The following is a 27,698-nucleotide window of genomic DNA, read 5'->3' as shown; positions in this document are numbered from 1 at the left end:
TAACTCCTCGAAAGGCTCTACATTCCTAGAATGTTTTAAGCTTCCTGTGCCTCTCACAGTTGGGAGGCCATAAACAATGACACACATAGTTGAAAAAGTCCAGATAAACCTGCCAGGCAAGTTAGAAAGCTATCAGAGGGGTTTGAACTGAAACACTCTTATTATGCCCAGGAGACTTATTAACCAAAGCTCTACACTGATTTTTCTTCAGAGAAAGGTGGTCAGGGATAGCCCCCTGTTGTCAGAGGAGTTGGTGAAAGTCATAAATTAGTAAGACAGACAGACTCTGGTTTTTGGGGTAGATGCTCGGGCAGTTCCAGGGGATCCCTCGAGTCCTGATCCGCCTTGCCCGTCAGGTCTCTCCGCATGACCTTGTCATGGGTGGGATCTCCCGTGCTGGCTCCCGGCAGCTGGTGGGCTTCCCCTGAGTAAACAGCTCCCAACCCACAATCAGGCGGCTGGGGAGTCCTGACACAGAGACCATGAACCTGCAGTCCCCACCGCCCAAAGCTGTCAAGTGGGGGTCCCATTGGCACTTCAGTTCTTCTCACCTGTTTCCTGCTTTAGCCTTTGTCAACAGTGGCATCTGCAGTTTTATCTGCCTAGGGGGTATAAAACTGAATAGATCCTAAGGGAATCCTTGGTCAGCTACTAGTTTTCAGCCACAAGTGGACTTTTGAGACCATAGAAATGACCACAGCAGGAAAGCTATTCCAGACATGTAGGCTGTGGGCCCAGCGAGTCCTTCCTCCAAACCCTCATCCCCACAGCTGGCTAGGGGTTACTGCTCAGTTAGGGAAGGGTCTCCTTTGCACTCAAATCAAAGACAAATGTTTGATGGGGAAGAACTAAAGAGGATAGGTCTGGAGGAAGGCCCTGTAGTAAGCCCCACAAAGTAAACTTAGGGGTTCGAGTTCAGAAAATTGTTTCAGGAAGTGGAGCCCCTGGACCTGAGACTTCCGGGTGCCTCTGGCACCAACAAAGGTCCGTCTAGTCAAGGCTATGGTTTTTCCAGTGGTCGTGTATGGATGTGAGAGTTGGACTATAAAGAAAGCTGAGCCCAGAAGAATTGATGCTTTTGAACTGTGGTGTTGGAGAAGACTCTTCAGAGTCCCTTGGACTGCAAGGAGATCCAACTAGTCCATCCTAAAAGAGATCAGTGCTGGGTGTTCATCGGAGGGACTGATGTTGAAGCTGAAACTCCAGTATTTTGGCCACCTGATGTGGAGAGCTGACTCATTTGAAAAGACCCTGATGCTGGCAAAGATTGTGGGCAGGAGGAGAAGGGCACAACAGAGGATGAGATGGCTGGATGGCATCACCAACTCGATGGACGTGGGTTTGGGTGGACTCCGGGGGTTGGTGATGGCCAGGGAGGCCTGGCATGCGCGGCCCATGGGATCGCAGAGTCGGCCACAGCTGAGCGGCTGCGCTGGCCTGGCTGGAAGGCCCAGGACCCAGGGGCGAGTGAGTGCCCCTGCAAGGTGTCCCCTGAAAGTGTGAAAGGTCACTCTAGCTTTTCCAATAATCCGTTTTTGGACTAATCCCTTCAGTTCTGTCTTGAAAGGATTCCTATTAGTTCAGCTCTAAATGTGAATTTGTTGTTCAGTCGTGTTTGACTCTGTGACCCCATGGACTGCAGCATGCCAGGCTTCCCTGTCCTTTCCCATCTCCTGGATTTTGCTCAGATTCATGTCCATTGAATTGGCACTGCTATCTAACTATCTCATCCTCTGCTGCCCTCTTCTCCTGATGCCTTCAATCTTTCCCAGCATCAGGGTCTTTCCCAGTGAGTCAGCTGTTCACATCAGGTGGCCCAAGTATTGGAGCTTCAGCTTCAGCATTACTTCACTGCAAATGTTGATTTTGTTTTAAATTATTATTTTTTGTTTTGTTAATGATTGTTAACTCCCACAGGGAGTTCTTGATTAATAGATTTGGGATAGTGCAGACAAGTTTGCCTTTCTATAACAAGGTGCCCAGTGTTATGGGTGCTGGGGAAAAGGTGTTGATTGGGGAGTTGACTTTGGGTTCTTTTACTTACTTCTGATTCAACCTGTTTCTCCATCTGAGAAAAATTAACAATTGTACCTACCCTTTTCGGAATTAACATAAGGTTTCAGTAGGATTTTAAGATGATCTACAGTCCTATCAACCTTTTGGTTCCACTTACCCAAAAGGCAACCCACTCCAGTACTCTTGTCTAGAAAATCCCATAGACAGAGGAGCCTAGTGTCCATGGGGTTGCAGAGTTGGACATGACTGAGCGACTTCACTTTCACCCAACTATCCAGTGTTCATAAAGTACACACCAGGTCTATGCCTGGCACAGATCACAGACTTGGCTTTGAGTTTATATCCCAGGTGCTACATTGACATTTTGCTGATTGATTCCTTCAGTGATGTTCAATGTTCATGGCAGGAAGTTAGGAAAACTAATAAATAGGCCCTTTACTATTTCAGGGTGACCAGGGCTTTCCAGATGAACCCGAAGAAAGCAAAAAATCTGATGCTAATAACCAGACAACAGAACCTGAGCTTAAGGAAGGGAGCAAAGTGGTAGCTCTCTTTAGTTACGAGGCTACCCAGCCAGAAGACCTGGAGTTCCTGGAAGGGGACGTAATCCTGGTGATATCAACGGGTAAGTGCTACTCCCAGAGTGCAGAAACTAAAGTACATGTTAGCAGCAATAAATACAAGGGCAGAGAGAAGAAAACATCAATCAGCTACAAACTTTAGCCAATGGTTTCAATTTCCTTCCCAGTTCTTAGTGGGAGGGAGCAAAGCTGAGTGTGTTCACCTTTTCATCTGTTGCTCTCTTGGGCAGGGAAGCCACCAATGGCAGACTTCGGTCACTTATTAAAGATGGTTTCGGAAGCCATGGGTTCTCACACTGGAGTTAACAAATTGGAAGGGGGCTTCAACCACTTTGTGTTTGCACTGAGCTGTGTGATAGTGATGTTTTGCAAACTACAGGTCTTTGAATTGATGTACTTCTTGAAGATGAGGGAAGAAAGGCATACATTTTGCCTTAAAAAACAACTATTCAGAATTGCTCTCTGGTGACTTCCCAGGTTGTTATAAATCAAACACAGTAAAAATTAAAGTAAGTGGAGGGTTCTAATTTACTGCTTCTCAAATGTAAGTATACTCGTGCATCTTTTGTAATTTGTTAAATTCCTTTGACTCAGCGCCAGAGAGTCTGATTCAGGTCTGGGGTGGGGCCCACTGATTTCCATTTTTAACAAGCTTCCAGGTGATGCTGGTCTAATGACCATACTGAGAAGCAGCATTCTATGAATAACTCATGGTTTGACACTCTTCATTTCTTTACCTGGTAACAAGTCATATCAAAAGTTTCATTCACATGGCTGAAATCTTGTACATTAGCAATGCAAAACAGTGAAAACAGAACACTATTATCAATTATAACAGAAAATTAACAGATTAAGAAATGAGAGGGAGAAATGTCGGAGAGGGCAATGGCACCCCACTCCAGTACTCTTGCCTGGAAAACCCCATGGATGGAGGAGCCTGGTGGGCTGCAGTCCATGGGGTCGTGACGAGTCAGACACGACTAAGCAACTTCACTTTCCCTTTTCACTTTCATGCATTGGAGAAGGAAATGGCAACCCACTCCAGTGTTCTTGCCTGGAGAATCCCAGGGATGGGGGAGCCTGGTAGGCTGCCGTCTATGGGGTCGCACAGAGTCGGACACGACTGAAGCGACTTAGCAGCAGCAGCAGCAACGTAAGAAATGAAAAACAAACAGGGTGCATGGTCGGTGCGCATATTCTAAAGGGAGAATGGAAACTCAGTTATAAGAGTTGGATTAAACTCTCCACACCATTTTTAAAGTGTCAGAACCAAGCAGCTGGCTAAATTTGTTTTTCAGGGGTGGGGATGAGATAAAGATGAACAAATGCTCTGAAAAGTTCTGGGTAGATATGGAGAGAAGGTGGTATACTCTTTACTGGGATTTGTATAGAAGTCTAAGTTGGTTTAATTCAGAAGTACCTATGTAAGACTTTGAAACTTTTGTAACACATAGGGAAATAGAATTCAGCATAAATATTGTGTAGGGCTGAGGGGTTGAGTTCTCTTACATTCAACAGTTGTGAAATGGTTTCATTCCAAAATATTCTCACATTTTAAATGTGAACCATCTGGGTAACTTGTTAAAATGGACTCCGAATCAAGTTTGGGGTGGGACCTGAGATTTGGCATTTCTAACAAGCTCCCAGGATCCAGCACAAATGCTGATTCTCGTATCATAGAAGGAAGAATCAAGACAACAGTTTGCAATTAGAATTCCCTTGGGTGAACTCGGATGCCCAGCCGCACTCCACACTAATGGACAGTTTCTGGGGACAGGATCCAAGTACCACACGGTGCTGCTGTAATGTCTGATGGAGACACATTACATCCAAAGATGAGCCTCTGATCTGAACAGCTTCTACGGTCTGTTGGATAGGCTCTAGACTAGGTCACAGCTACCCGAGGTGTCTGGTATTTATTGGCAGAATGACCCCAAACAAGCTATTAATCTCGTGTCTTCCCAGAACCTAGACTGAGTTACGTTTCCCTGGGATGTAGCTTTTGACCACAGAAAATTAAAATGGGGTTATTATCTATAACTGAGTTATGAAGTCTATGCACATACTTTATTAAAGTCTCAAAATAGGTGCTATGAAAATTCTGTATTTTACAAGCATGGACTGAACCCATCATTAGCTCCAACTCTCAATTCTTTGATCATTCACTAGTGAACAATCATCATTTATCTATTTAACCAATGGCATATCCTTGCCCTGTAATCACAGGTTCCCAACAACGCTAAAACTCTGTTAAAAAAAACAACCCACCTCACATATAAGGATTCATTGTTCAATTTCTTTCACTTTGGTAACTTTTTGAAGACTAAATTTTTCTGCATTTTACTCCTGTGTCTAAAACAAACCAATGAGATAGCTCCTACGTTCGCTCTTACCAGTCACTTTTCCAACGTTGACTTTTCCCTGTCAGGACAACTGGGGGTGAAGAAAGGCCAACCCAAGTTCTATGTGGACTACTCGGGTGAGGGAATTCTCCTCTACTCATTTTAGAAGTCAGCATATACTTTTCCTTTTATCAGTGAATGAAGAATGGCTGGAAGGGGAGTGCAAAGGGAAGGTTGGCATTTTCCCCAAAGCTTTTGTGGAACGACATGCAGCTACAGACTTGGAAAGCACACCCGGAAGAGTCTAGGATGTTTCACAACCTACAACGTTGAAGAAAAGGAAGTACTGTCGCTTACAAGATTTGGCACGCCTCTGCTGTACATTCGAGAGACATCTCTGGAAGTATTAATTCATCTACTCTTCCGTTAAAACTTTACCTATTAGACGATGATGTGAGAACTTACAATGATTACGTTGAAGACGAGGGGGGATGGTGGTGGTGGTGGTGGTCGGAAATGTCCAGAAGAGGGGGGTCTTCTAGGGTGCAGAAAATCTGTTTCTTGCTTGGAGTGCTGGCTACCCATGTTTGGTTTGTGAAAATTCACCAAGTTGTGTACTTACTATTGGTACACTTCTCTCTATATGCGACGCCTCAATAAAAAACTTACAAAAACAAGATACCCAGAGTGCAGGCCCAAGACCTAAGTATAAATATCCCCACTCCTAAACCATTACTATCACAAACTCCCGGGGACTGAGGTAACTTTATAGGTAACTCAGAAGATGTGAGCATGCACGCCTACACACAGGAAACTGACATTTTGGGGATTAGAAGTCTCGCTGCTTAAACAGAGCCTAGACTGAGTTATGTTCCCCTGGAATATAGCTTTTAATTTCACAGAAAATTAAAATACTGGAACTACGTCCCTTGATTTCTTCTCATAGAGGACATCTGTTAGAGTTCAATAGTGAGTATATGCCACTAATACTTGAGATGAAAAGGGACCATGCTCAGGGAGCCAGGTGGTTAGTACCATCCTATTAGGTTACATTTGTTTTTCAGGATTAACTTGGGTGAGTTTCCATAAATTCAAAACGCCTGGCCTTAATTCCCCTTCCTCTTGTGGAATATTCTGTTAACAATTTTTCAAGTGTGTAGGTGCTTATGAAAAGCACATTTAGGAAACAAACTAGACTGAATCAACATCAGTGTGAAAACACAGCTGGTGGGTGTGCGCACACACACAGGTGAGGTGCGGTGTTGGCTTCCGCACACAGCGAAGGCCGGCAGGTTACCACTGGAAATCAGGGGACACAACTTGAGGAAATACAACCCCAGAGCAAAGAACACCAAATACCGTTGCTGCTCATCACACTGAGTTGAGTTTACTGGGCCAATAGGATACACAGTCTCTGAGCTGCCTTATTAAGGGTGTTAGTAAGGATAAAAATGCTGAGTTGTTAACTCCTTTGCTTAAGCCATTCTTTATTAGAACCCATCCCTTTTTGTAATCCTGCACATCGGTTTGAAATGTTACTAAAAACAAAAATAACCGTGAAGCATTTTCCGTTTTTGACCTTTCATTCCCCTAGCTGACTTGTGAGTAGTTTACACTTGTTAAGTTGGATTTTCTTTCAGGGCAGGAAAGAAACAATCTCTACACAGATCTGGTTGGAGAGAACATGGTTTAATTAAAGGCAAAGCTGATTTCAGCAGCTGCAGGTCTTGCACAGACAGACCAAAACAAATAAACAAAAACAAAAAGAAACACAAAAGAAAGTTTGCTACACAGAACCAGTTTCTGATGAAGATTCTCCTTTCCCTCCTCATTACTCCACACTGAGGATGATAAGGCGAGGGACCCCACCCCAAGAGTCAAAAACATTCCAAACACCAAATTCTCATGCAGAAATGGGGCTGCAGACGGGACGTGGGCACTGCGGGAGCGAGACGGCGAACCTGGTGGGCGTGTCGAGGGTGCAAGAGTTGGTGACGGTTCAAACACTGGAATGTTGCAGCTGCCTGAATGCAGAGCTCAAACACACAAAGTGGGTAAAGGCAGCAGGGAAGGAGGCTCGGGAGGGAGGGGATGGGAGGACGGTGGTCACAGAGGAGGGGCTGGAGAGAAGCACAAAGGGTTTCATATTGCCATTGGGTGGGGGACTTCACCCTTTCAGACCTTTCAAAAAAAAAAAAACAACAAAACACAACATCAAAAACAAAAAACCCCAAACACCATGTCAAACTAAAAGAGCAATAATGTAAGCATTCGGGACTCCGACCGCTCTCTCGGAAGAGCAATGAGCATGAATCTCTCACCCCCTTTCACTGCTGGGGCTGCCCAGACTCCAGTGATGACCAGGGCTCCTGGATGTGCTTTGCTCTGTAGCTGTTTTCCAGCTCTTGAGTCCCACGCTAGCTCCACACACTCACACGCACCACCCCTCCCCTCCAGGGAGCAGAGGGCCAGCGTGCACACACATGAACACACACACACGCGCACGCGAGGAGAGCCCTCCCAGAAAACAAACCCTACCACTAGCACAGCAATTGGACATTTAGATTGTTTCCATAATTTCCCCTTAAAATATTACTTTTCCAGGAAATGACTATCAGAAATGCTGTCCTTCTGTTTCTACACAAGAAAACTCTTCAGTCCTCTTTCCTTCTAATAAATATCAGATAAAAAGTTTCTTTTCCTTTCTTCCGCCTTCTCCAGAGTGGACTCCGCTGTGTTTTCCTTCTGTGCCTGACGCACAGGCGTCCGTGTTGCCTTGGATTTCCTCTGAAAGTGGAGGCTGGGAGACCACAGCCGGGCAGGGCCTGGCCGCTCAGCGGGCCGTGCGTACCCCGCCACTTCCTTCTGTTTCAGACTGTCTTTTGGGCCCCAACTGCTGGCCCCCATGCTGTTGCTTCTTGGCGAGATGTTGTACACATTAGGAATAAAAACGATTACAGCACACAGCACAGGGTAGAAAGGGGGTGGAGGTAGGGACAGGAGGAGGTGGGTGGTAAGTAGGATGGGGGCACAAAAACCAACCAAACAAAAAGTAACCACACTGAAAGCTTCTACCTATTAAACTGTGTCAGGCCATGAATGGACTAGCCTGCCTGCTGCGGGACTGCCTGCGACACTACCATAAAACGGACAGGAGTCACAAACGTTCCAACGTTCCTTTAGAGCCCTACGGCAGTCCTCGGCTAGTCCAGCCCAGCACCAGCAGCCATGCGGCATCCTCAGCTGGGGCTCGAGCACCTACAGAGTGAAGGGCATTTCCGGCTGGAGTCTCCAGGCTAGAGGAGGGCCCACCAGAACCTTCTGAGTCCAAGCGGAGGCCGCGTCCTCGCCCTCATGGACCGTTTCCACGGGCTGAAGAGGTCGGTTTCCCCATCCTGTCACCACCAACCTCTCACAGGAGCAGTGCACGGGGCTTTTCCTTGCTACACACTGACTAGAAGAAGCACATCTGTGTATGGAAGAATTCAGTGTGATATCTTACTACTGAGAGTAATAATAATAAAAGATGTTCAGGAATAATTTCAACTACATTCTCAGTCAGCAAAGCAATCATTAATGGATTCCTATTTTATTCCCCAAAGAGGAAAAAAAAAAGGACTGAGAAGTTCCCATTGGCTTCTCCCATCTGCCTTCCCTTCTCAGCTTTCACTTCCCATGTGGCTGGGGACATGCACGATGGAGAAGGTGAGAGGCGGTGATACCAGGTGACTGAGTGAGACAAACAGCAGTTCCTCTCCCCCTCCGGAAGGCCCCGGGGGGGCGGAGAGTTCCTGATGGTTTTTTCTTTTTGTTGCACTGCGGACATTTCGTGCACACTCAGCGGGCTGGTGGAATACTTACACCCTCTCAACAGCGAGACACAGAAAAGAGGGCTGCCACCTGCAGGGGACTGTGTGGGTCAGTCCTGCAAACCCAACATGCCATGGTTTATGGAGCCTTCATTCCCAGGGTGCCACTCTGGCCTCAGTGTGGAGGATTCATGGCGCCTTGTCCCCGCTGCTGTTTCTGCTTCTGCTGCATTAACAGCTGCTCCAAAGCGGAAGGTCCAGGATGCATCATGGAACTGGACCAGATAGACTGAAAAACAGTCCAGAGCTTGTCAGCAGAGGTCACATGCCTGGTTGTCTGAAAGGGATTTGATTTTCAATCCCAGCCAAACATAAAGGCGTGTATGTCCCAAGATCCCCAAACACTGAAAAAATCCAGCTATTACAAGGAGTTGCTGTAAGACCAGGTCCTTCAAGACTGGTTAGTTAGTTCTCATTAAGATCATTTTAAACCAGAAAAGGTGAAAGTATGTTTTCTATAAAGTCTTTTTACTAAAATTCAGCTCCATGTGAGAACAGACACTGACTATAAAGGTTTTAGGCAGGCAAAACATTTATGAAATTAGATATCCTTCTTTTACTTGTTCAGAAAAGGAGTAAAGAAAATATTTCAAGATGAGTCAGAATTTTCTTAATCTTAGAATCCAACTAAAACCTTCATGTCTGTCCCCCAGAGGATACTGGTTTATCACTAGTGAATCCAAAAATTTAAAAAAAAAAAAAAATCCTATTAAAGAATCTTATAATGCAGGTCATGCTTTGAAGACTTTGCCAGATATATAGTATGAATCAAACAATCCTAAGGGCCTTAGGAATAAGACTAGCTATTTATGTGAATGAATGCAGAGACATCTCATATGGTTCTTGTTCCTGATCCACTCACCTTTAGGCTCTCCATGAGGACAGCAGAAGAATCCTCCATGGATGGGCCATGGCCTGTCCAGGAGCCACTTGGAGTGCTGGCCTGATGCCAACTGCTCTCAGAGGATGATGCTGCTGAGAGATAATCGATGCCAAACCCACCCATGGCTAGGAATGAAGAGAAAAGAATAATTCAAGAAGATGTTCTCTCATTGCCAAAGGTCCAGGAAGGACACAAAGTAAGTTAGTTCACTTCTGCTAAGCAATGAAGACTGGCTCTCACCTGGCTTATCAGTTTTCCACCGGTCTGCAGTTCTCCTATCCCTGTTATCTGGAGTCCCAATGGGTCCAAAATTGGAGAATGGGACAGAATTGTGGTTGTGTGTTGGAGGGGAGCTTGGCAGGCTGCTTGGGTTGGAGGAATGAGGAGACTGGCTGGCTGGTGTTGAATGATCTATTGAATAACAGCAACGCAAGACATTAAATAGAAATGTTTCACAAACATACCAAGAATGAAAGTTTCCGGTAGATTTGATCACTTAAATTCTCTTAAAAATAACCACAGGATTTCGGGAGAAAGGCAAAATAAAGGCCCCCAGAGGGACCCTCCAGATGTACTAGTCTGTATTACTGTACATGTCTAAGGCACATTCCTTACCTTAAAAATAAAAACGTAGACAGTTTTGTCAAACGTATGCATTGTTTTGGTGTGCCTGTTTCAGATAAGTATATACTGGTCTTCTCTATCAGGGCAGAACTGCCTAACCTTCAGAATTTTCCTGCAAAGAATGAATATCTACCCAAATAAAACTGAAAAACAGCTGCAAACCTTAAGATAAAACTCGTATTTTTCTCCCTTACAACTGTGCTCATTACTGAGAATGTAAAACAGCTTTTTTTAATGGCATTTATTATGTGAACCAGCTCACCAGGCTTTTTTACAACCCATTTTCCTTCAGAAGTTACTTTAAACACAAATACAAACGACAACAACAAAAGTCATAGACAAAAACCACCAAATACATAAAATTACCAAACCACACTATCTTTCAAGTGTATGGGTAATAATGCAAAGTCTATAATTTAAAGACTAGTCAATACCTGAACTGGCAGGAAGAGATGGAGACCATGGAGTCCCTTCAAAAAGGGAGTACAATGATGTTTCCTGGGGAGCCATTGAGGGATTAAGTTCTGCTTTGGAGCTGGGTGTCAGGTTTTTCCCATATACCTCATTGAACACACTGTTATTTGGGTATCGTTCCTGAAAGACAGCGACCACCAAGTTAACAGACTCACTCCAATGAAAGAAAATGTAGTGTTCATGCACGTGGATGCTTGACAGATCTTAAGACTTTCTTTGCAAGACAAACTTTTGAAGGCTTTTACTTCTGTTTCTTTCAGTTTTCCTGTTTTTATTCATTTGCTTTTTACTTTCCCCCACCCTTTATCCTGTTCTGTGTAAACCGCTCAGGTTAAACAGTATGAATAATTTACTTGGCTGAACAAGAGAGCCCCATTTCAAACTTACAGAAGTCTCCAGTATACCCTAATCAAAGCAGGGGGAGGGGGCAGGGGGTAAAATCAGATACCTGGAAAATACCAATATATGGAAGAAAAAGGAAAGAGAAAAACAGATGTATTGAGACAGACTGGGAAAGAAAATGCTAGCCCACAGCAGGATGCCTCACTGTTTACGCACCTGATTGAGGGAGAATCCGGTGAGAGACAGGAAAGAAGATGAATGTGACATGAGCTCTGAGGGCTTCTCCAATAAGGATTTCTTCATAGTCCCAGAGGGAAAACAAAAGATAGTTAAATTATGCTTTCCATTTTCTTAGTACTAATTTTAAGATACCAGACAAGCAAAATAAAGGATCACAATTTAAGAATACCTGTATTCATCTCTCTTGTACAAATTAAAGCTTAGAAAGTATCAATTCAACTCGGATTACTTTTTATTAATACCATGGTCCTGCTAAGGGCCAGTCATCACAGGTGAGTCAGACAGAACCCTCATGATCAGTACTTCTAACTTAAGCACAGAGATCCTGGCAGGGACCCTGAAAACTGGCAGTACTGAGTATTCACTAGGTAAGAACCTCAGGAATCCCTTTGTCACTAGCTGCATTTAAAATGCTCTCAAAACAAGACGCTGAACTGATCAAACACTGTTTTCTTCCTAATTTCTTCCCCCCTCACTAGAATCTTAAAACACAGGCATTAATGACTTTAAAAAAGCCTTTAAATTCATCTGACAACTGGCTTTGTTAGCATGGTTCCTAAGCAACTCTATTTATGGTATGTATTCAAACACTTGCTGAAGTCAAGTTTACATTTATTGGTCCTTAAGAAACTCACTGGTTAAAAAAAAAAAGCTGAATCTCTGATGCTCACTATCACTGAACTGTTGGTCAACAAAGCATTTATTAAACACTTGCTACATGCACGGCACTGTCACACACGACATCAGTAATGATGTTAAATGTAGGAAGGGTTATAGTTAAGGTGTTTTTTTTTTTTTTAACATGACAAAACCCCACTAAAAGCAATCCCCCGCCCCCCACCCCTCTTGTTTCACCATTAGGTTCATTTCCAACGGAGAAGGTAAGCACAACAAGAATTAAGGGATTAGGAAACAAGTGAAGAGAAAGGAGCTCTGCCCCTAGGCCCTTAAGCCACCCAGCCAAAACAAAAACAAAACAGCAAGAAAGGCAAACAGGTAGAATCAACAGTTTAGCAGCTGGGCTGGCTCCAACCTCTAGGCGCTGTCACCGCACTACTACTATCGGGCGTCTAGGGGATCTTTTATTTCTGCTAATTTGGGGAGGGTGGGGAGTGGGAGGTCTGTGTGGCCACTCACTCAGAAAAATTCTTAAGGGAACTTCAAGTGCTAGAGATGGCAGTTTCTGTCAGGAGAGCCATTAAGCTTTTTTTCTAACACTAAAATCAGTGCACTTTAGTCTTGTGAACGTTTTCTTACCCTGTGTTTATGGGAAAGAATCAGCAAGAAAGTGGAACTCAAAAATGTTTTACGCTTTATTAAGAAGCAGGGAAGGGGAAAAAAAACCTCATAGCATACATCTTTCTTGCAGTTCCCGACCTCAGTAAAACATGTAAATAATGGCATCCTTTGAAATGCAGACTGGGATATAGAAGATTATTTTTAAAAGATACTACTAATCAATTCTTAGACCTTATCTCTGTGCTCACTCATTGATGGTACTCCAATCATGTTTTAAAATTGAGTCCTCTTCATATTACAAATCTGGCTCTGAATTTAGATCAGGGCTTTTAGTTAACCAAACAAAAGAACCACTTACTGTTTAGTAAAATCAATCTAGAATCTTTTTATTCAGTAAAACATCTGGAACATTATTTCATTTCATATTTTGAATACATGAGGAAAAATCTCACTGTTCCTAAGCCAGATTAAATGACACCTAAAATTCCCGGGTCCAGGTGGAAATGACACCTGAAAAGGAAGTTAATTTCCCAGCATTACATGTTGTGTGTGCCCAGCCCTGCAGGATGCTTTCTGGATAACATATATTACAAAGCTACAAGATTTGGGGAAACTATGGGACGAAGTTTTGCCACATTTTACTGTCATGTGAATGTTAGTTGGGGCAATCAGGAAATAAGCTTTAAAATTCTGTTAAAAAAAGGAAAGCCCTAGAAAGAAGAAACTACCTATTCTACTACAAAATCTCAGAAGAAAAGGTAGGGGTTACAGCAAGAAAAAGAATTACATCAAATACATACAAAGAGGCTTCGTCCAGGAAGAGAGGCGAGAGGCCCCAGCAGAGCTGGGTAAAGATCAGGAGGGTTAGAAAAAATCAGCTCTTCCTCTTCCTCCAAGGCAGCCAGACTCTTTAACAGGTCCGGAGGAAGCAGAGGGGAGCCTTTGGGGTCCTAGTGACAGAAAGGATCACAGTGAGATGCAATAAGGGATGACAAAAGCACAGCGGAGTAGTAGCATGATTAGGGAGATGAAGGCAGCTAAAGTCAAGGAGGAAGCTGTAAGGAACAGTAATACAGCATTATGCAAAGAGGAAAAAGCTTCGAAACACCAAAGCAAAGTGACACAAGGACAATGAGAAGGAAAGATCAAGACACCAGAAAGAAGTAAAGACAGTGACAAACAGAGCAGAACACGAAAGGCTAAGGTGGACAGCCAGTGAAACAGCGCAAGGGAGCAGAGAGGTCAGTGTTATCTGGGGCTAACAGAGAGACAGCTTTTTAAAAAAAGTTCCCAACACACACCTGTTTCTCATGAGTAAAAAGGGCAAAGACAGGGAACTCCACCGTCAAAGATGACAGGCTAAATTTCTTCCTCAGAAAGCCACTTGCTTAAATATGCAGTAACCCTACTTTTAAACTTAGATGACCCAGCCCAACTGAGGAGCTTTGTCTCAGAATTCTCTAATGTGCTGCCTTAGAGATTTCTGCACATGGTCCTCTCTGCCAGACCGTCAAGTTCAATGTCAGGAATGGCGTTCTTCAGCTTCCCCAAATCTATGTGGTGTGAAGAGGGTGCCAAGAGCTGCACCCACTTACTCAGTGGCGTTCTGTCGCACTAACAAGATCAGAGGGACCTTTAAACATCTAGCTGAGACCTCTGACGTGCCTGGAGACAGGGAAGGACACGCACCTCAAATGGCATCCTGGGCGCAGGGTCCTGTTCTGGACGGAAGACTCCCGGGGACCGTTTGCCCCTGCGGTCCACACTGGCTTGCTGCGCCATCACAGCTCTGTTATCAGCAGTGCTGTAGGAAGAATCCCAGTAGAACTCCGGGATCTTGACTTCTGAGGGGTTGTGGTTATATGGCTCCATGGGGAAAGGCTTCATCGTTTTCTCAAGAGGCTGCTGCTGCCTTACAGGAGGTTGCAACGACGGCTCAAACAGTTTTATGGGGTCTTGGGTTTGAAGGTAGTAGGGCTGTTTCACAGGCATGATTTTCCCTAATGGGCCTTGAACCTGAGGGGGATTCCACAGCTGTTTGGAGGCATCTGCCTGTTGATACTAAAAAAAGAGATGCCTGGTTCACCAAGATGAGGATAAAATGCAATGTTACTTCACTCAGGACTCACAGAGAGAACTTGAGAGATTTTACCACCAACAAAACTCTGGGTCACGCAGGCTTGTTTTTTCTTTAGGGTTTTCAATACACAGAGCTTTTTGGGAACAAATTAAGGGCACTGAGTTCATGTTCTCTTTCACTTCCGATATTAAGAGGTTTAATTGATGAGGTGTGAGCGTGGGTGGGTGGGCACCCATTTCCCCTTCTGCTCCACGTGCTGCAGGATGGTGAGACTGGAGACTGGCGCCACAGTTCTCTTACCATCTCATCACGAGCACGAGTCTGTTTCCCTTCTGTAGTTCAGCTTTAAATATGGAAAATAATTTTCAGAAAATCCCTTTCTATAAAGCTGACAAGCAGTAGCAGCAAAGTATGGTAGGTACTATCTATTCTCCTTTACAAAAGTAAAAAGAACAACTGAACCTTCCTAAACAGCAAAGACTGCTGTGTTCCCATAATCATGATAAGTCTAAGCAAAAAGTAGCTGAATGCTTACTTTCTTTTTTTAAATTGGAGGATAACTGCATTACAATGTTGTATTCCTTTCTGCCATAAAACAACGTGAATCAGCCGCAGGTATACATACATCCCCTCCCTCCCACATCCCACCCTTGCCCCACCCCATTCCACCCTCCCCGGGTTGAGCTCCTTGTGTCATAAAGCAACTTCCCAATAGCTCTCTATTTTACCAAGGGAGGTGGATTAACTAGTATTTTTAATTAACTTGACACTGAATGATTTCAGGTGCTCCTCTCCTCACCTCAGCTGGAAGTACACACAACTGTAACTCACCTGCTGGAATCCAGAGTGGTGAGGAGGACTTTTCCCCAAAGCCGGCACAGCTTTTGTAGGGGACTGCTGCTGCTGAGCTAGAGCTTGAACCTGCAGCTGGCTTGCAGTCTGTGCTGCTGGCGGAGCGGGGAGAGGTGGGAGGGGCTGCTGGGACGGCGGCTGAGGCTGCTGGGGTCCCTGGGTCACGGGCCCTGGTCCGGAGGGCCGCTGCTGGCTGTAAGGGATGTGGGACTGTTTCCCAGCTTGCACCTGGTTTCCTGCTGGAGAGTGAGCTGCAGGCTGAAGGAAGGTTCCTGGGACAGAAACACCAGCTGGGAAGGTGTAACCTGAGCCCATAGAAAATGCCACAGGAGGGGGGATAACATATGTTGGGGGCGGGAACCCTTCAAAATAGAAGAACATCGTTTTAGTTCTAAGGAAACTTAGCAAACGAAAGACAAAAATTAGTCATTTGGGGCTGGGGTGGAGAAGAGGTTTTCTAATAAATCACGAAAGACAGGGATCAACCATCAAGTAAGACTCAACTGTAAACCTTTAACCTGATTTCAAGAATTAAATACAGATTACTGCCTGCTACTTCTATCCATTGAGGCAACTGGAATGTCCTAAAGGTTTCTCAGATGCCATGTTTAGTGACAGGCATTCCTTCATAATAACAAGCATGCACTTGCACAGAAACTACAGGTAAATGGCTCAAAAATAACTGAAACATTAGGGAAAAGAGAACTTCCTTATACCTTCTAATATTAAGGGTTTAGTAATGTCCTTCAGAGTCTAGAATTTCTCAACAGGTGAATAGAAACTCCTACACAGACGGAATTCAGCAGAAGACATTACAAAACATGTATTTACCTGGCCGGCTGGGAAGAGGAGGGAAGGCTCCAGGGTGATGAATGGGGATGAACTGGGAGTTACTTGCTTGACTTGGGGTTTGAGTTACAGGTGTTTTCCTGGCTTCAGACACTGGAGTCTTTCTTAACTCTGTCTGAGATTTTACCTATGACCAACCAGAAGCAAGACTATCTATAATAATCTGAAACTCATATGAGACAGAAAGCAGCACCTACTCTAACAAAGGATTTAAAACCCTATGTTAAAAAAAAAAGTAAAGGACATGCTTGGTTCACTGGAGAAGGGAATGGCAAAGCACTTCAGTATTCTTGCCTTGAGAACCCCATGAACAGTATGAAAAGGCAAAATAATAGGATACTGAATGAGGAACTCCCCAGGTCAGTATATGTCCAATATGCTACTGGAGATCAGTGGAGATACAACTCCAGGAAGAAAAAAGGGATGGAGCCAAAGCAAAAGCAATAGCCAGCTGTGAATGTGACTGGTGATAGAAACAAAGTCCAATGCTGTAAAGAGCAATACTGCATAGGAACCTGGAATGTGAGGTCCATGAATCAAGGCAAATTGGAAGTGGTCAAACAAGAGATGGCAAGAGTGAACGTCGACATTCTAGGAATCAACGAACTAAAATGGACTGGAATGGGTGAATTTAACTCAGATGACCGTTATATCTACTACTGCGGGCAGGAATCCCTCAGAAGAAATGGACTAGCCATCATGGCCAGGAAGAGTCCAAAATGCAGTACCTGGATGCAATCTCAAAAACAACAGAATGATCTCTGTTCATTTCCAAGGCAAATCATTCAATATCACCATAATCCAAGTCTATGCCCCAACCAGTAATGCTGAAGAAGCTGAAGTTGAACAGTTCTATGAAGACCTACAAGACGTTGTAGAACTAACACCCAAAAAAGATGTCCTTTTCATTATAGGGGACTGGAATGCAAAAGTAGGAAGTCAAGAAACACCTGGAGTAACAGGCAAATTTGGCCTTGGAATATGGAATGAAGCAGGGCAAGGACTAATAGAGTTTTGCCAAGAAAATGCACTGGTCATAGCAAACACCCTCTTCCAACAACACAAGAGAAGACTCTACACATGGACATCACCAGATGGTCAACACCGAAATCAGACTGATTATATTCTATGCAGCCAAAGATGGAGAAGCTCTATACAGTCAACAAAAAACAAGACCAGGAGCTGACTGTGGCTCAGATCATGAACTCCTTATTACCAAATTCAGACTTAAATTGAAGAAAGTAGGGAAAACCGATAGACCATTCAGGTATGACCTAAATCAAATCCCTTATGATTATACAGTGGAAGTGAGAAATAGATTTAAGGGCCTAGATCTGATAGACAGAGTGCCTGATGAACTATGGAATGAGGTTCGTGACACTGTACAGGAGACAGGGATCAAGACCATCCCCATGGAAAAGAAATGCAAAAAAGAAAAATGGCTGTCTGGGGAGGCCTTACAAAGAGCTGAGAAAAGAAGAGAAGCAAAAAGCAGAGGAGAAAAGGAAAGATATAAGCATCTGAATTGCAGAGTTCCAAAGAATAGCAAGAAGAGATAAGAAAGTCTTCAGCGATCAATGCAAAGAAATAGAGGAAAACAACAGAATGGGGAAGACTAGAAATCTCTTCAAGAAAATTAGAGATACCAAGGGAATGTTTCATGCAAAGATGGGCTCGATTAAGGACAGAAATGGTCTGGACCTAACAGAAGCAGAAGATATTAAGAAGAGGTGGCAAGAATACATGGAAGAACTGTACAAAAAAGATCTTCATGACCTAGATAATCACGATGGTGTGATCACTCATCTAGAGCCAGACATCCTGGAATGTGAAGTCAAGTGCGCCTTAGAAAGCATCACTACGAACAAAGCTAGTGGAGGTGATGAAATTCCAGTGGAGCTGTTTCAAATCCTGAAAGATGATGCTGTGAAAGTGCTGCACTCAATATGTCAGCAAATTTGGAAAACTCAGCAGTGGCCACAGGACTGGAAAAGGTCAGTTTTCATTCCAATCCCAAAGAAAGGCAATGCCAAAGAATGCTCAAACTACTGCACAATTGCACTCATCTCACATGCTAGTAAAGTAATGCTCAAAATTCTCCAAGCCAAGCTTTAACATTATGTGAACCGTGAACTCCCTGATGTTCAAGCTGGTTTTAGAAAAGGCAGAGGAACCAGAGAAAATTGCCAACATCTGCTGGATCATGGAAAAAGCAAGAGAGTTCCAGAAAAACATGTATTTCTGCTTTATTGACTATGCCAAAGCCTTTGACTGTGTGGATCACAATAAACTGTGGAAAATTCTGAAAGAGATGGGAATACCAGACCATCTCACCTGCCTCTTGAGAAATGTGTATGCAGGTCAGAAAGCAACAGTTAGAACTGGACATGGAACAACAGACTGGTTCCAAATAGGAAAAGGAGTATGTCAAGGCTGTATGTTGTCACCCTGCTTATTTAACTTCTATGCAGAGTACATCATGAGACACGCTGGACTGGAAGAATCACAAGCTGGAATCAAGATTGCCGGGAGAAATATCACTAACCTCAGATATGCAGATGACACCACCCTTATGGCAGAAAGTGAAGAGGAGCTAAAAAGCCTGTTGATGAAAGTGAAAGAGAAGAGTGAAAAAGTTGGCTTAAAGCTCAACATTCAGAAAACGACTATCATGGCATCTGGTCCCGTCACTTCATGGGAAATAGATGGGGCAACAGTGGAAACAGTGTCAGACTTTATGTTTTTGGGCTCCAAAATCACTGCAGATGGTGACTGCAGCCATGAAATTAAAAGACGCTTACTCCTTGGAAGAAAAGTTATGACCAACCTAGACAGCATATTCAAAAGCAGAGACATTACTTTGCCAACTAAGGTCCGTCTAGTCAAGGCCATGGTTTTTCCTGTGGTCATGTATGGATGTGAGAGTTGGACTGTGAAGAAGGCTGAGCGCCGAAGAATTGATGCTTTTGAACTGTGGTATTGGAGAAGACTCTTGAGAGTCCCTTGGAGTGCAAGGAGATCCAACCAGTCCATTCTGAAGGAGATCAGCCCTGGGATTTCTTTGGAAGGAATGATGCTAAAGCTGAAACTCCAGTACTTTGGCCACCTCATGCGAAGAGCTGACTCATTGGAAAAGACTCTGATGCTGGGAGGGATTGGGGGCAGGAGGAGAAGGGGACGACCGAGGATGAGATGGCTGGATGGCATCACGGACTCGATGCATGTGAGTCTGAGTGAACTCCGGGAGTTGGTGATGGATACAGAAGCCTGGTGTGCTGCGATCCATGGGTTTGCAAAGAGTCGGACACGACTGAGCGAGTGAACTGAACTGAACTGAACTGACATGCTTATTCACTTCACCTAAATTAAAAATGGGAAAATCAGATTACTTAAATACCTCAAAAAGCTGTAAGGGCTTAGTTTTACTCGTATAGTTATTTTGCTTTCACAAAATCACAGAAGTACGAAATATGGAAGAGGACTGAGAACTCATTTCTTTTATAAATGAGACACCCAATGCCAAAAGGGCGAAGCAGTTGCCTATTTTCTTAAGCCAATGCTGTCAGCCCCAGGGCCATGTATTCTCTAATTCATTAAGAACATACATGGATTGATAATGAGCGCTAGCTCACAGATGAGACACTTTGGCCCTCAGTGTAACTTCATCCGGGAGGCTTTAAAGGTATCAGTCAAGCACCCACCCTCCACCCTGCAACGCTACCACCCCCAGAATAAATGAGGATACTTTCAGTAGCAAAAAATCAGGCCTGAGATCCTACACACAGCACTAGAGAAGCAGATGGCATATGCACTGCTCAAGCAATATAAAGATGAGTAAAATGAGGAAAACCGGCAGCATTTAATAGAAAACTTAGGATGAGGTACAGAGGGTGGTGATACACTGATTATTGTCAGGCTTTCTTTAATCACAGATACTCAGATTTCAAAGGGATGTGAGACTGGAAGAGATTTCATTTTCCTGGACCTTTCTGGGAGGCAGCTTCAGAGAATGAAGGCAGAGCAGGCAGGGAACAGCTGAACTCTTTACCCCTAAAACACTGATTTCTGGCTTTATAGTTCTTTTGGCGTTTGTCCCTTGCCTTTCCCCAACACCTCTCACTGTCTCTGTGCCTTTCCTCAATTTCTACCATGTTTTTCTCTGTTTCTCCCCCTACTATTAACATTAATATGGAACTATTATGTCCTTTCCCAAAAAAACCTTGTAAGGAAAATACACTGTAGATATTTTTTATCTGAAGGCAGCTTTCAAAAATGTAAGATTCCTCATGCCTACTGTAAATAAATACATTTGCCAAAATGTGTTAATGAATCAAATGGCTACAAACATTGGTGGTATTAGTAAGACCAGCACAGAGTAAAGACCTTTTTCTGTTTATATGAAATCATCTGTATCTCTTTGGAAAGATACATACACACACACACACACACACACACACATATATATATATATAAACACAAGTCACAAATAACTGAGTAGTGTTTATCTTTCCCCAGAAGGAGACTTGGATTCTTGCTTTACAAATTCCCATGAGTCAGGATAACACTAAGGTTATACAATGCTACTGGCTGGGGCAGATAGAAATGTCAAGGCAAATCTTTTTCCAAAAATGTATTTCATTTTGTAGAGTGAATCTGGGGGAAAAAAAAAAAAAAACAAAAACGAAACACCACTGTGTAAGCCTTAACATACTGAGCTATGTGGGATCTATAAATATCTCAAATTTTTAAAAAATGCCAGTTATAGCTCCCAAAGAAAATGTAATTATTTGTGAAATTGAGAGCTCTGCAACTGGTCTCATTTCCTACCACTTAAACTGGAGAGAACTGACAAAGATGTCCAATCAGGTTAGGATTTTTTCATTCACATTACAATTTCTGTGAACTGACAAGAGTATCGATCTACCACAGTTCTTCCTATTACCTTGCTATGCAGCCTTCTTAGAGTGCACTGAAGCTTCCGGAACAGCCACTTTGCAAGGGTTTAGGAACGGAACGGAACTCTCGCCTTTTGGGAGCCTCCTCTACCCGCTTTCTAGCTCAAGCACAGCTCACCTGCAGTGCCGCACTCTGCCTTCCTGTTTCCTGCGCCTTTTCTAGGGTGCCTCTCCTGGTCTCTGTTTCCCTCTCGTTGTCTCTAGGGTGCCTCTCCTGGTCTCTGTTTCCCTCTTGTCGTCTCTAGGGTGCCTCTCCTGGTCTCTGTTTCCCTCTCGTCGTCCTTTCCGTCATTCTTAGTCACAGCTACTCCTTTGCTACCGTCCTTCTCACCTCTTTGGGAGGAAAACTTCTTCCTTGGTCTCTGTTCGCTTCTCGTGGCTTAATGTTCTCTTTGAAGGTGACCACTGGTTTCTCTCCTGTGTCACAGCTGTTGCTTAGATTCCGGCCCGTAGACAGCACTGATTTCAGTCCTGGGTTCCCATCAGCTGCCAGGGACTCTATGATGGTTGTGTCTTGCAGAATGAGGTTCTCTTTGGCTTCACTGGGGTCTTCCAGTATTAACTCTGGGATTTCTGTGATAAACAACAATTTCCCTACCTCATTTTCACACTGAATCAGCCTAAAAAAAGTAAAAATAAATCCATATATGAAAAACATAAATCTAAAAAACAGTAACAGCTGAACTTTGTATGGGTCCCACAGCCTTAAAATGTGGGAAACAGCAGGATGCAATAGTGTGGATTTGGGGAACATAAACAGTTTCTGCAGAAACTCACATTCTCATTATGCCACCACACATCACCACAACACACGCCGAGGCCCTTTTAACGTTTTTCTAGTAAGTATAGTTACATTTGCTCAGCATGTTTCAGCACAAGACACTAGACTAGGTCCTTGAAGTTCCTGTTTTCTAGGTGTGAAAACTGAAGCTCAGAGATGCCACAAGCGTCATCCTGGTCTGTCTTGACTGAAACTGACCACCATGCATGCCCTTATCAACACAAATCACCATAACTGTGAACAGACAATTTAGTTAAGATTTATACAGATGTTTATAAATTGGAGAAGCATCTCATAATAAATAAGGGAGACAAGGCCAATTCCTCTAAAAGAGGCAGTGTAATGAGAGGACAGAGATTAAAGAAATTCTAAAGATCACTAGGGTCATAATCTGATGCTGTGTTCCCAACCTTTTGATTAAAGAGTTTATAATCAATAGCTTTATACCCAAGTGTAAAACTCATATGGGGTATGTGTATGTATCTGATGAGGAATACCTTGGCTGATTATCTGCAATCCATTTGCCTATAGAGATCAAACGCTGCTGTCGTATTTGTCGTTGCTGACCCTCTTTGTCGCCTGTAATACCCTGATGACCTTTGGAAAAATCCAAGTTCCTAAAATTGACATAAGCAAATTATAGAAAATTAAACCTAATGAACTGCAATGGCCTCAGATTTTTCCATACAGGTTAGCTATTTGTTGTAATTAGCTGCATTTGCTTGAACTTATTTATACTCTTAAAGACTGTAAATACCACGAAACAAAGCAAGATTAATGTGATATTTTTATTTATATTTCACTTTCTCATGGAGGAGTTGAAATAAATCACAAAGTTTTATTAGGAATGACTTTTTTAAAAAAGAAGAATAAGTAAGCTCACATTGTAAGTAACTTACTTCAAACAACCATGGCAATGCTAGAGTCTCTGAGATAGCTATTCTAACAGATAGTATTATCTATTCACTTCAAGGTGGTCCAACCTAAATCAGAAAAAAATTAACACATACCATAAAGTATATAGAGCAAAAAACTCATTGACATTAGAAAACTAAGTCAACCTAAAAAATAAGGGTTTTTCAAATTTCTCTTTAAGCTATCTTAAAAAAAAAAAGCACCAGCATCTAAGAACTTCCAGGCAGTAGGCCAGAAACTGAGGATATAAAGATAAATAGTCTCCCGACCTTAAGGAACAAATAATTATGATTCAATCCGAAGAGATAAAAGCTAAGCAAAGAATAAGAGAAGCATTATAAAAGAAACATTACTGTCTTCTGATAAGCTTTGAAAAGGTTCACAAAATAAGAGCATACCTGACCTGGACCCTAGACAGGTATGGTTAAGAGCTTACAGATTAGTAAGGGAAGGATGAAAGAGGAATGTGAACGTTTCAGGCACAGCATGAACAAAGTTTTGGAGGAATAAAAATATAGAGTTATTCAAGTACAGGTCACAGTTTATGTATAACATGTGTAACTACTGGAGGGGGAAGGGGGTGAAAGTCACAGGAATTATGGCTGAAAAACTAAGCTTTTGGACATCGAGATAAAAAAGATATTTTAACAACTGGGGATGTGTAAATTGAAGTTTTCTGTACTAATAATGGGACATCATCAAATCTATACTTTATAATTGCAGAAGCAGAGTAAAAATGGACTCAGTAAGGAGAGAGCTTTTAAGTAGGGAAGTACATTAGGGAGCTTTTTTATACTCTAGGTAGACAGTGACAAAGGCCACCTACCTGAAAGAAGGTCTCAAAGCCAAGAATCCTTGTAACTCAAACTCCTCTGGAAGTGGTGTTGCTAGAGAAGGGCAGAAATCAAGACTTGTAAACATTTAAATTAAAATATTATTGTTCAGCAGGATATTGGTTTCTATATTAAAAAAAGAATAGTTTCTAGACAGAAAGAAAGATTAATGCTCATGGTTCTCTGTTCCTCTTTATAGTTACTGTGATAAAATAACTTACCTGTCAAGCCCCTACCTGTGGCCTCTGAGCCCGTGACATTGCCCTCATACTCACCTACGACCCAAGGCTGAGGAGGATGTGTGCGATGGACTATTTTTTCCCCCAGCAGCCTTAAAAATTCACAGCTCGATCCATTAATCACAATGTTTAGATTATCTCCTTGTTAACTCAAAGCACTAAGTATCAACACTACATCACCCAGGAGCTTGTAAGAAATACAGAATCTTGGGCATTATCCCAAACCTATGGAATCATAAACTGCATTTTAACAAGATCCCAAGTGACTCATTTGCAAATATGATGCTTGAGGGGCACTGATCTAATGAAAGAAAAATAATCAGAAAGGAGTCAATCAACTACAGTTTGTTCAGTGCAGTGCTACTTATAATGGGGCAAAGTTCTAAGCAAATGGATAATGATTAAATAAATTATGGCACAGCCATAGGATGGAATATTAAGCAGCCTTTAAAAAGTCATGTTCCAAAATGTTTAAATGACAAAAATTCTAACAGTATCTTGTTAAATTTATAAAGCGTGCGTGTGTGTGTGTGTGTGTGTGTGTGTGTGTGTGTGTGTGTGTGTGTGTGTCTTAGTCGTGTACAACTCCCCATGGACTGGAGCCCGCCAGGCTCCTCTATCCATGGAATTCTCCAGGCTAGAATATTGTGGTGGGTTGCCATTTCCTTCTCCAGGGGATTTTCCAGACCCAGGGTTCAAACCCGGGTCTCCTGTATTACAGGCAGATTCTTAACCCTCTGAGCTATAGGGAAGTCCAAGTTGTAACTATATCACATAACTTTAATGATGTGATATCAATCACATGCAGATATGTGTATGTACAAAGAAGTAAAAGCCTCAAAGAAAATAGAGTATCATGAATAGTACAGAGAGTATTTCTGTATGAGAGAACTAAGGGGGACTTGTGTTGTATGTCCCAGATGTCCTGATAAGCAAGTATTATTTTGACAGAGTAATGCTGTTCACATTAGTTCCCCAAAAAATAACTAGTAAGAATGAGGAAGAAGGGAAGATGGAAAGAATCTGAAAACACTACTCTCTGGACTCCTATTTAAATGAAGCAGAACAGGAGAATAAGCTGAGAGAACTACAAGAGGATTATTACCTCTATTTCCACCCATTTAACCAATGCAAAGCACAAAGTCTCCTCTGAGATACTGAATTTAAAGTTAAACACTTAAGAACAAAAGCTTGTTTTTCTCTGGCCTTAAGCCCACTATCTACTTCCTTTGTGGCTCAGCTGGTAAAGAATCCGCCTGCAATGTGGGAGACCTAGGTTCAATCTCTGGGTTGGAACGATTCCCTGGAGAAGGGGAAAGGCTACCCACTCCAATACTCTGGCCTGGAGAATTCCATGGACTGCATAGTCCACAGGGTCGCAAACAGTCGGACACACTGAGCGACTTTCACTTTCACTAAGCCCACTGTTAGTGATGGAGAACAATGTCAGCAACACAAGGTTGAGGGAGCCCTTACCATTAGTACTTGAAAGATCTTCTTCATGGGGATGGAAACTGTTCAGAAGAGAAATTAGCCACGGCCAAATGCTGTAAATTAAACAGATAGTTCAGACTTTATTTTTGCATGAGAAACCAGAACGCTAAAAAGCCATAAAAATGTTACCAACAGGACCTAGACTATGTATTTTTCTCTTGGTTTAGCATTTTAAATGCTGTATGATTTCCTAAAATGTAATTACAACTGCGTCTAGATAAGATACACCAGAAGGGCCAAACTTCCGTAACAGAGACCTACTACTGCAGATCGGTCCCCAGGTTCCTAATTTAACAATCAGAAAAACAGACTTGTCAGTTTTATTCATTGAAAATGGATATCTACTGAGAAACCTTTGACCAGAGAAACAGCACATTATGTTTTTATATTTTTCACATACATTATCAGTTATGGAATCCATTACTAGTTCTTAATCTGTGACATGGGATGTGGCTATATCATAGTCAAATCACACTGAAAGTGATGAATATGCCTTTTTCTTTATGATATTAAAAAATTCACACATTGTTACAATGTCCTTACCCTCTGTCTCCTAACACCAAACCTTTGCCAAAGTTTGCAAAATATTAAAAACATATTAATACTTAGTTAAAATATTAAAAATAATTACAATCTACTTAAGAAAATATTAAGATTTTCTAGAAATATGTAACCACAAGTGTTGGTAATAAAGTGTGGCTTTAAAAAAATTTTAAAAGCCCAGGGTGAGTTGCCCAGGATAGAGAGACTGGATGTACATTATCACATCAGAGAAAAAACCTGGAAGCTGACAGCTGTACACTTTAAAATATAGGAATATGCTACTTTAAAATATATATAAATGAATAATATAGGAAAAATATATAAAGAAACAACATTGAAGAATGAATGTCTGCTACAAGCTTTTGAGGATATAATGAATTAAGAGACAGTTGAAAAGGAAGAATGCTAGACTAGAACAATGTCTCTATGCAACAAATAAGAGATCTCAAGAAACAGACAAAAAAAAGAGTATAAGAAATGACTTAATGATATACTGCTTTACCCCACTGTGGGTTACTTAAGTCTAATTCTTCTTTCTACAAAGAAAAAAAAAATACATCACTATTTCATGTACTTATCAGTTTAAGAGAACATGTTCTCAAAAAAGTATAGAAGAAAACAAGTTCTAGAAATTATAATGGTCAAAAGCAAGAAACTGAAGGTTACTTGAAGTTCAGAAAATTGTTTTTTCCCTCATTTAAAAGATATGAGGATTATTACACCTTGATGTATCAGACACATTAGGAAAATCTTCAGTCTTAGAGAAATACCCCAAACTAGCTGAAAATGAGTAACAACATACTTTAAGATAAAATAAAATACCTGCAAGGATATAATTCTGAAGATCCCAATAAATCTGATGGAAGGAAGGGAGAAGAGTAAATCATATGGAAGAAAAAAGGAAAGAAGTTTGAAAATAAAGCTGTTTCTTCTGGTTGAATATCCTTTGCAATGGTAAGAATGCACAGGGAGCTCCCTGGCAGCCTAGTGGTTAGGACTTGGGGCTGTTGCTGCTGTGACCCAGCTTCAATCACTGGTGGGGGAACTAAGATCCTGCAACTTATGTGGCACAGAGAAAATAAAATTAAAAAAAAAAGAAAGAAATGGGAATGCACAGAATGGGCCTAAAAGATCACTCACTGTACAGGGAAAAAAAAAAAAACTAAATAAAAATATCAATGCTTTTTCCATAACATTACTAATACAACTTAGTGAACCAAACACAAGTTCTAAAGTACACATGAGAAGGAAAAAGGTATAGCTTCTGGTTAAGAAATGAAAACTCTGTGCAAGAAAACACTCTCTAAAATATAACTTACTAATAGCTACCTCGGCATGAAAAAGAGAAGTGTAGTATGCTGTGCTTATGTTGCTAAACTCCATTCATGACAATATCAAAAATGAAGGCGCTTAAAGCTAAGTCATGTCTGACTCTTTAGTGAACCCATGGACTATAACCTGCCAGGCTCCTCTGACAATGGGATTTTTCCAGGAAGGAATACTGGAGTGGGTAGTCATTTCCTTCTCTAGGGGATCTTTCTGACCAG

The 27,698-nt window shown here is 42.3% G+C and overlaps 2 protein-coding genes across 6 annotated transcripts in view; one reads left to right on the top strand and one right to left on the bottom strand.

Annotated features, from left to right (window-relative positions):
- The window catches only part of NCF2 (neutrophil cytosolic factor 2), a 36,971-nt gene extending 31,597 nt beyond the window's left edge, over positions 1-5,374 (top strand). For all 5 annotated transcript variants that reach the window (XM_068986180.1, XM_068986179.1, XM_068986178.1 and 2 more), the window contains 2 exons: positions 2,464-2,641; positions 5,135-5,374. In XM_068986180.1, coding sequence (XP_068842281.1) covers positions 2,464-2,641; positions 5,135-5,247 — 291 coding nt within the window. In that variant the 3' untranslated portion in view covers positions 5,248-5,374. The remainder of the gene's footprint in view (positions 1-2,463; positions 2,642-5,134) is intronic.
- A 1,267-nt stretch (positions 5,375-6,641) lies between these two features.
- SMG7 (SMG7 nonsense mediated mRNA decay factor) overlaps positions 6,642-27,698 on the bottom strand; it is a 53,373-nt gene continuing 32,316 nt past the window's right edge. The window contains 15 exon segments of the mRNA XM_068986100.1: positions 6,642-9,037; positions 9,671-9,816; positions 9,932-10,102; positions 10,750-10,909; positions 11,348-11,428; positions 13,411-13,560; positions 14,300-14,671; positions 15,522-15,904; positions 16,374-16,518; positions 21,465-21,545; positions 21,622-21,665; positions 21,668-21,966; positions 22,625-22,744; positions 23,869-23,929; positions 25,591-25,661. Coding sequence (XP_068842201.1) covers positions 8,924-9,037; positions 9,671-9,816; positions 9,932-10,102; positions 10,750-10,909; positions 11,348-11,428; positions 13,411-13,560; positions 14,300-14,671; positions 15,522-15,904; positions 16,374-16,518; positions 21,465-21,545; positions 21,622-21,665; positions 21,668-21,966; positions 22,625-22,744; positions 23,869-23,929; positions 25,591-25,661 — 2,398 coding nt within the window. The 3' untranslated portion in view covers positions 6,642-8,923.

The sequence above is a fragment of the Capricornis sumatraensis genome, chromosome 14, assembly GCF_032405125.1.
Source record: "Capricornis sumatraensis isolate serow.1 chromosome 14, serow.2, whole genome shotgun sequence".
Taxonomy (NCBI): Eukaryota; Metazoa; Chordata; class Mammalia; order Artiodactyla; family Bovidae; genus Capricornis; species Capricornis sumatraensis.
This window is presented reverse-complemented; position numbering and strand designations above follow the sequence as displayed.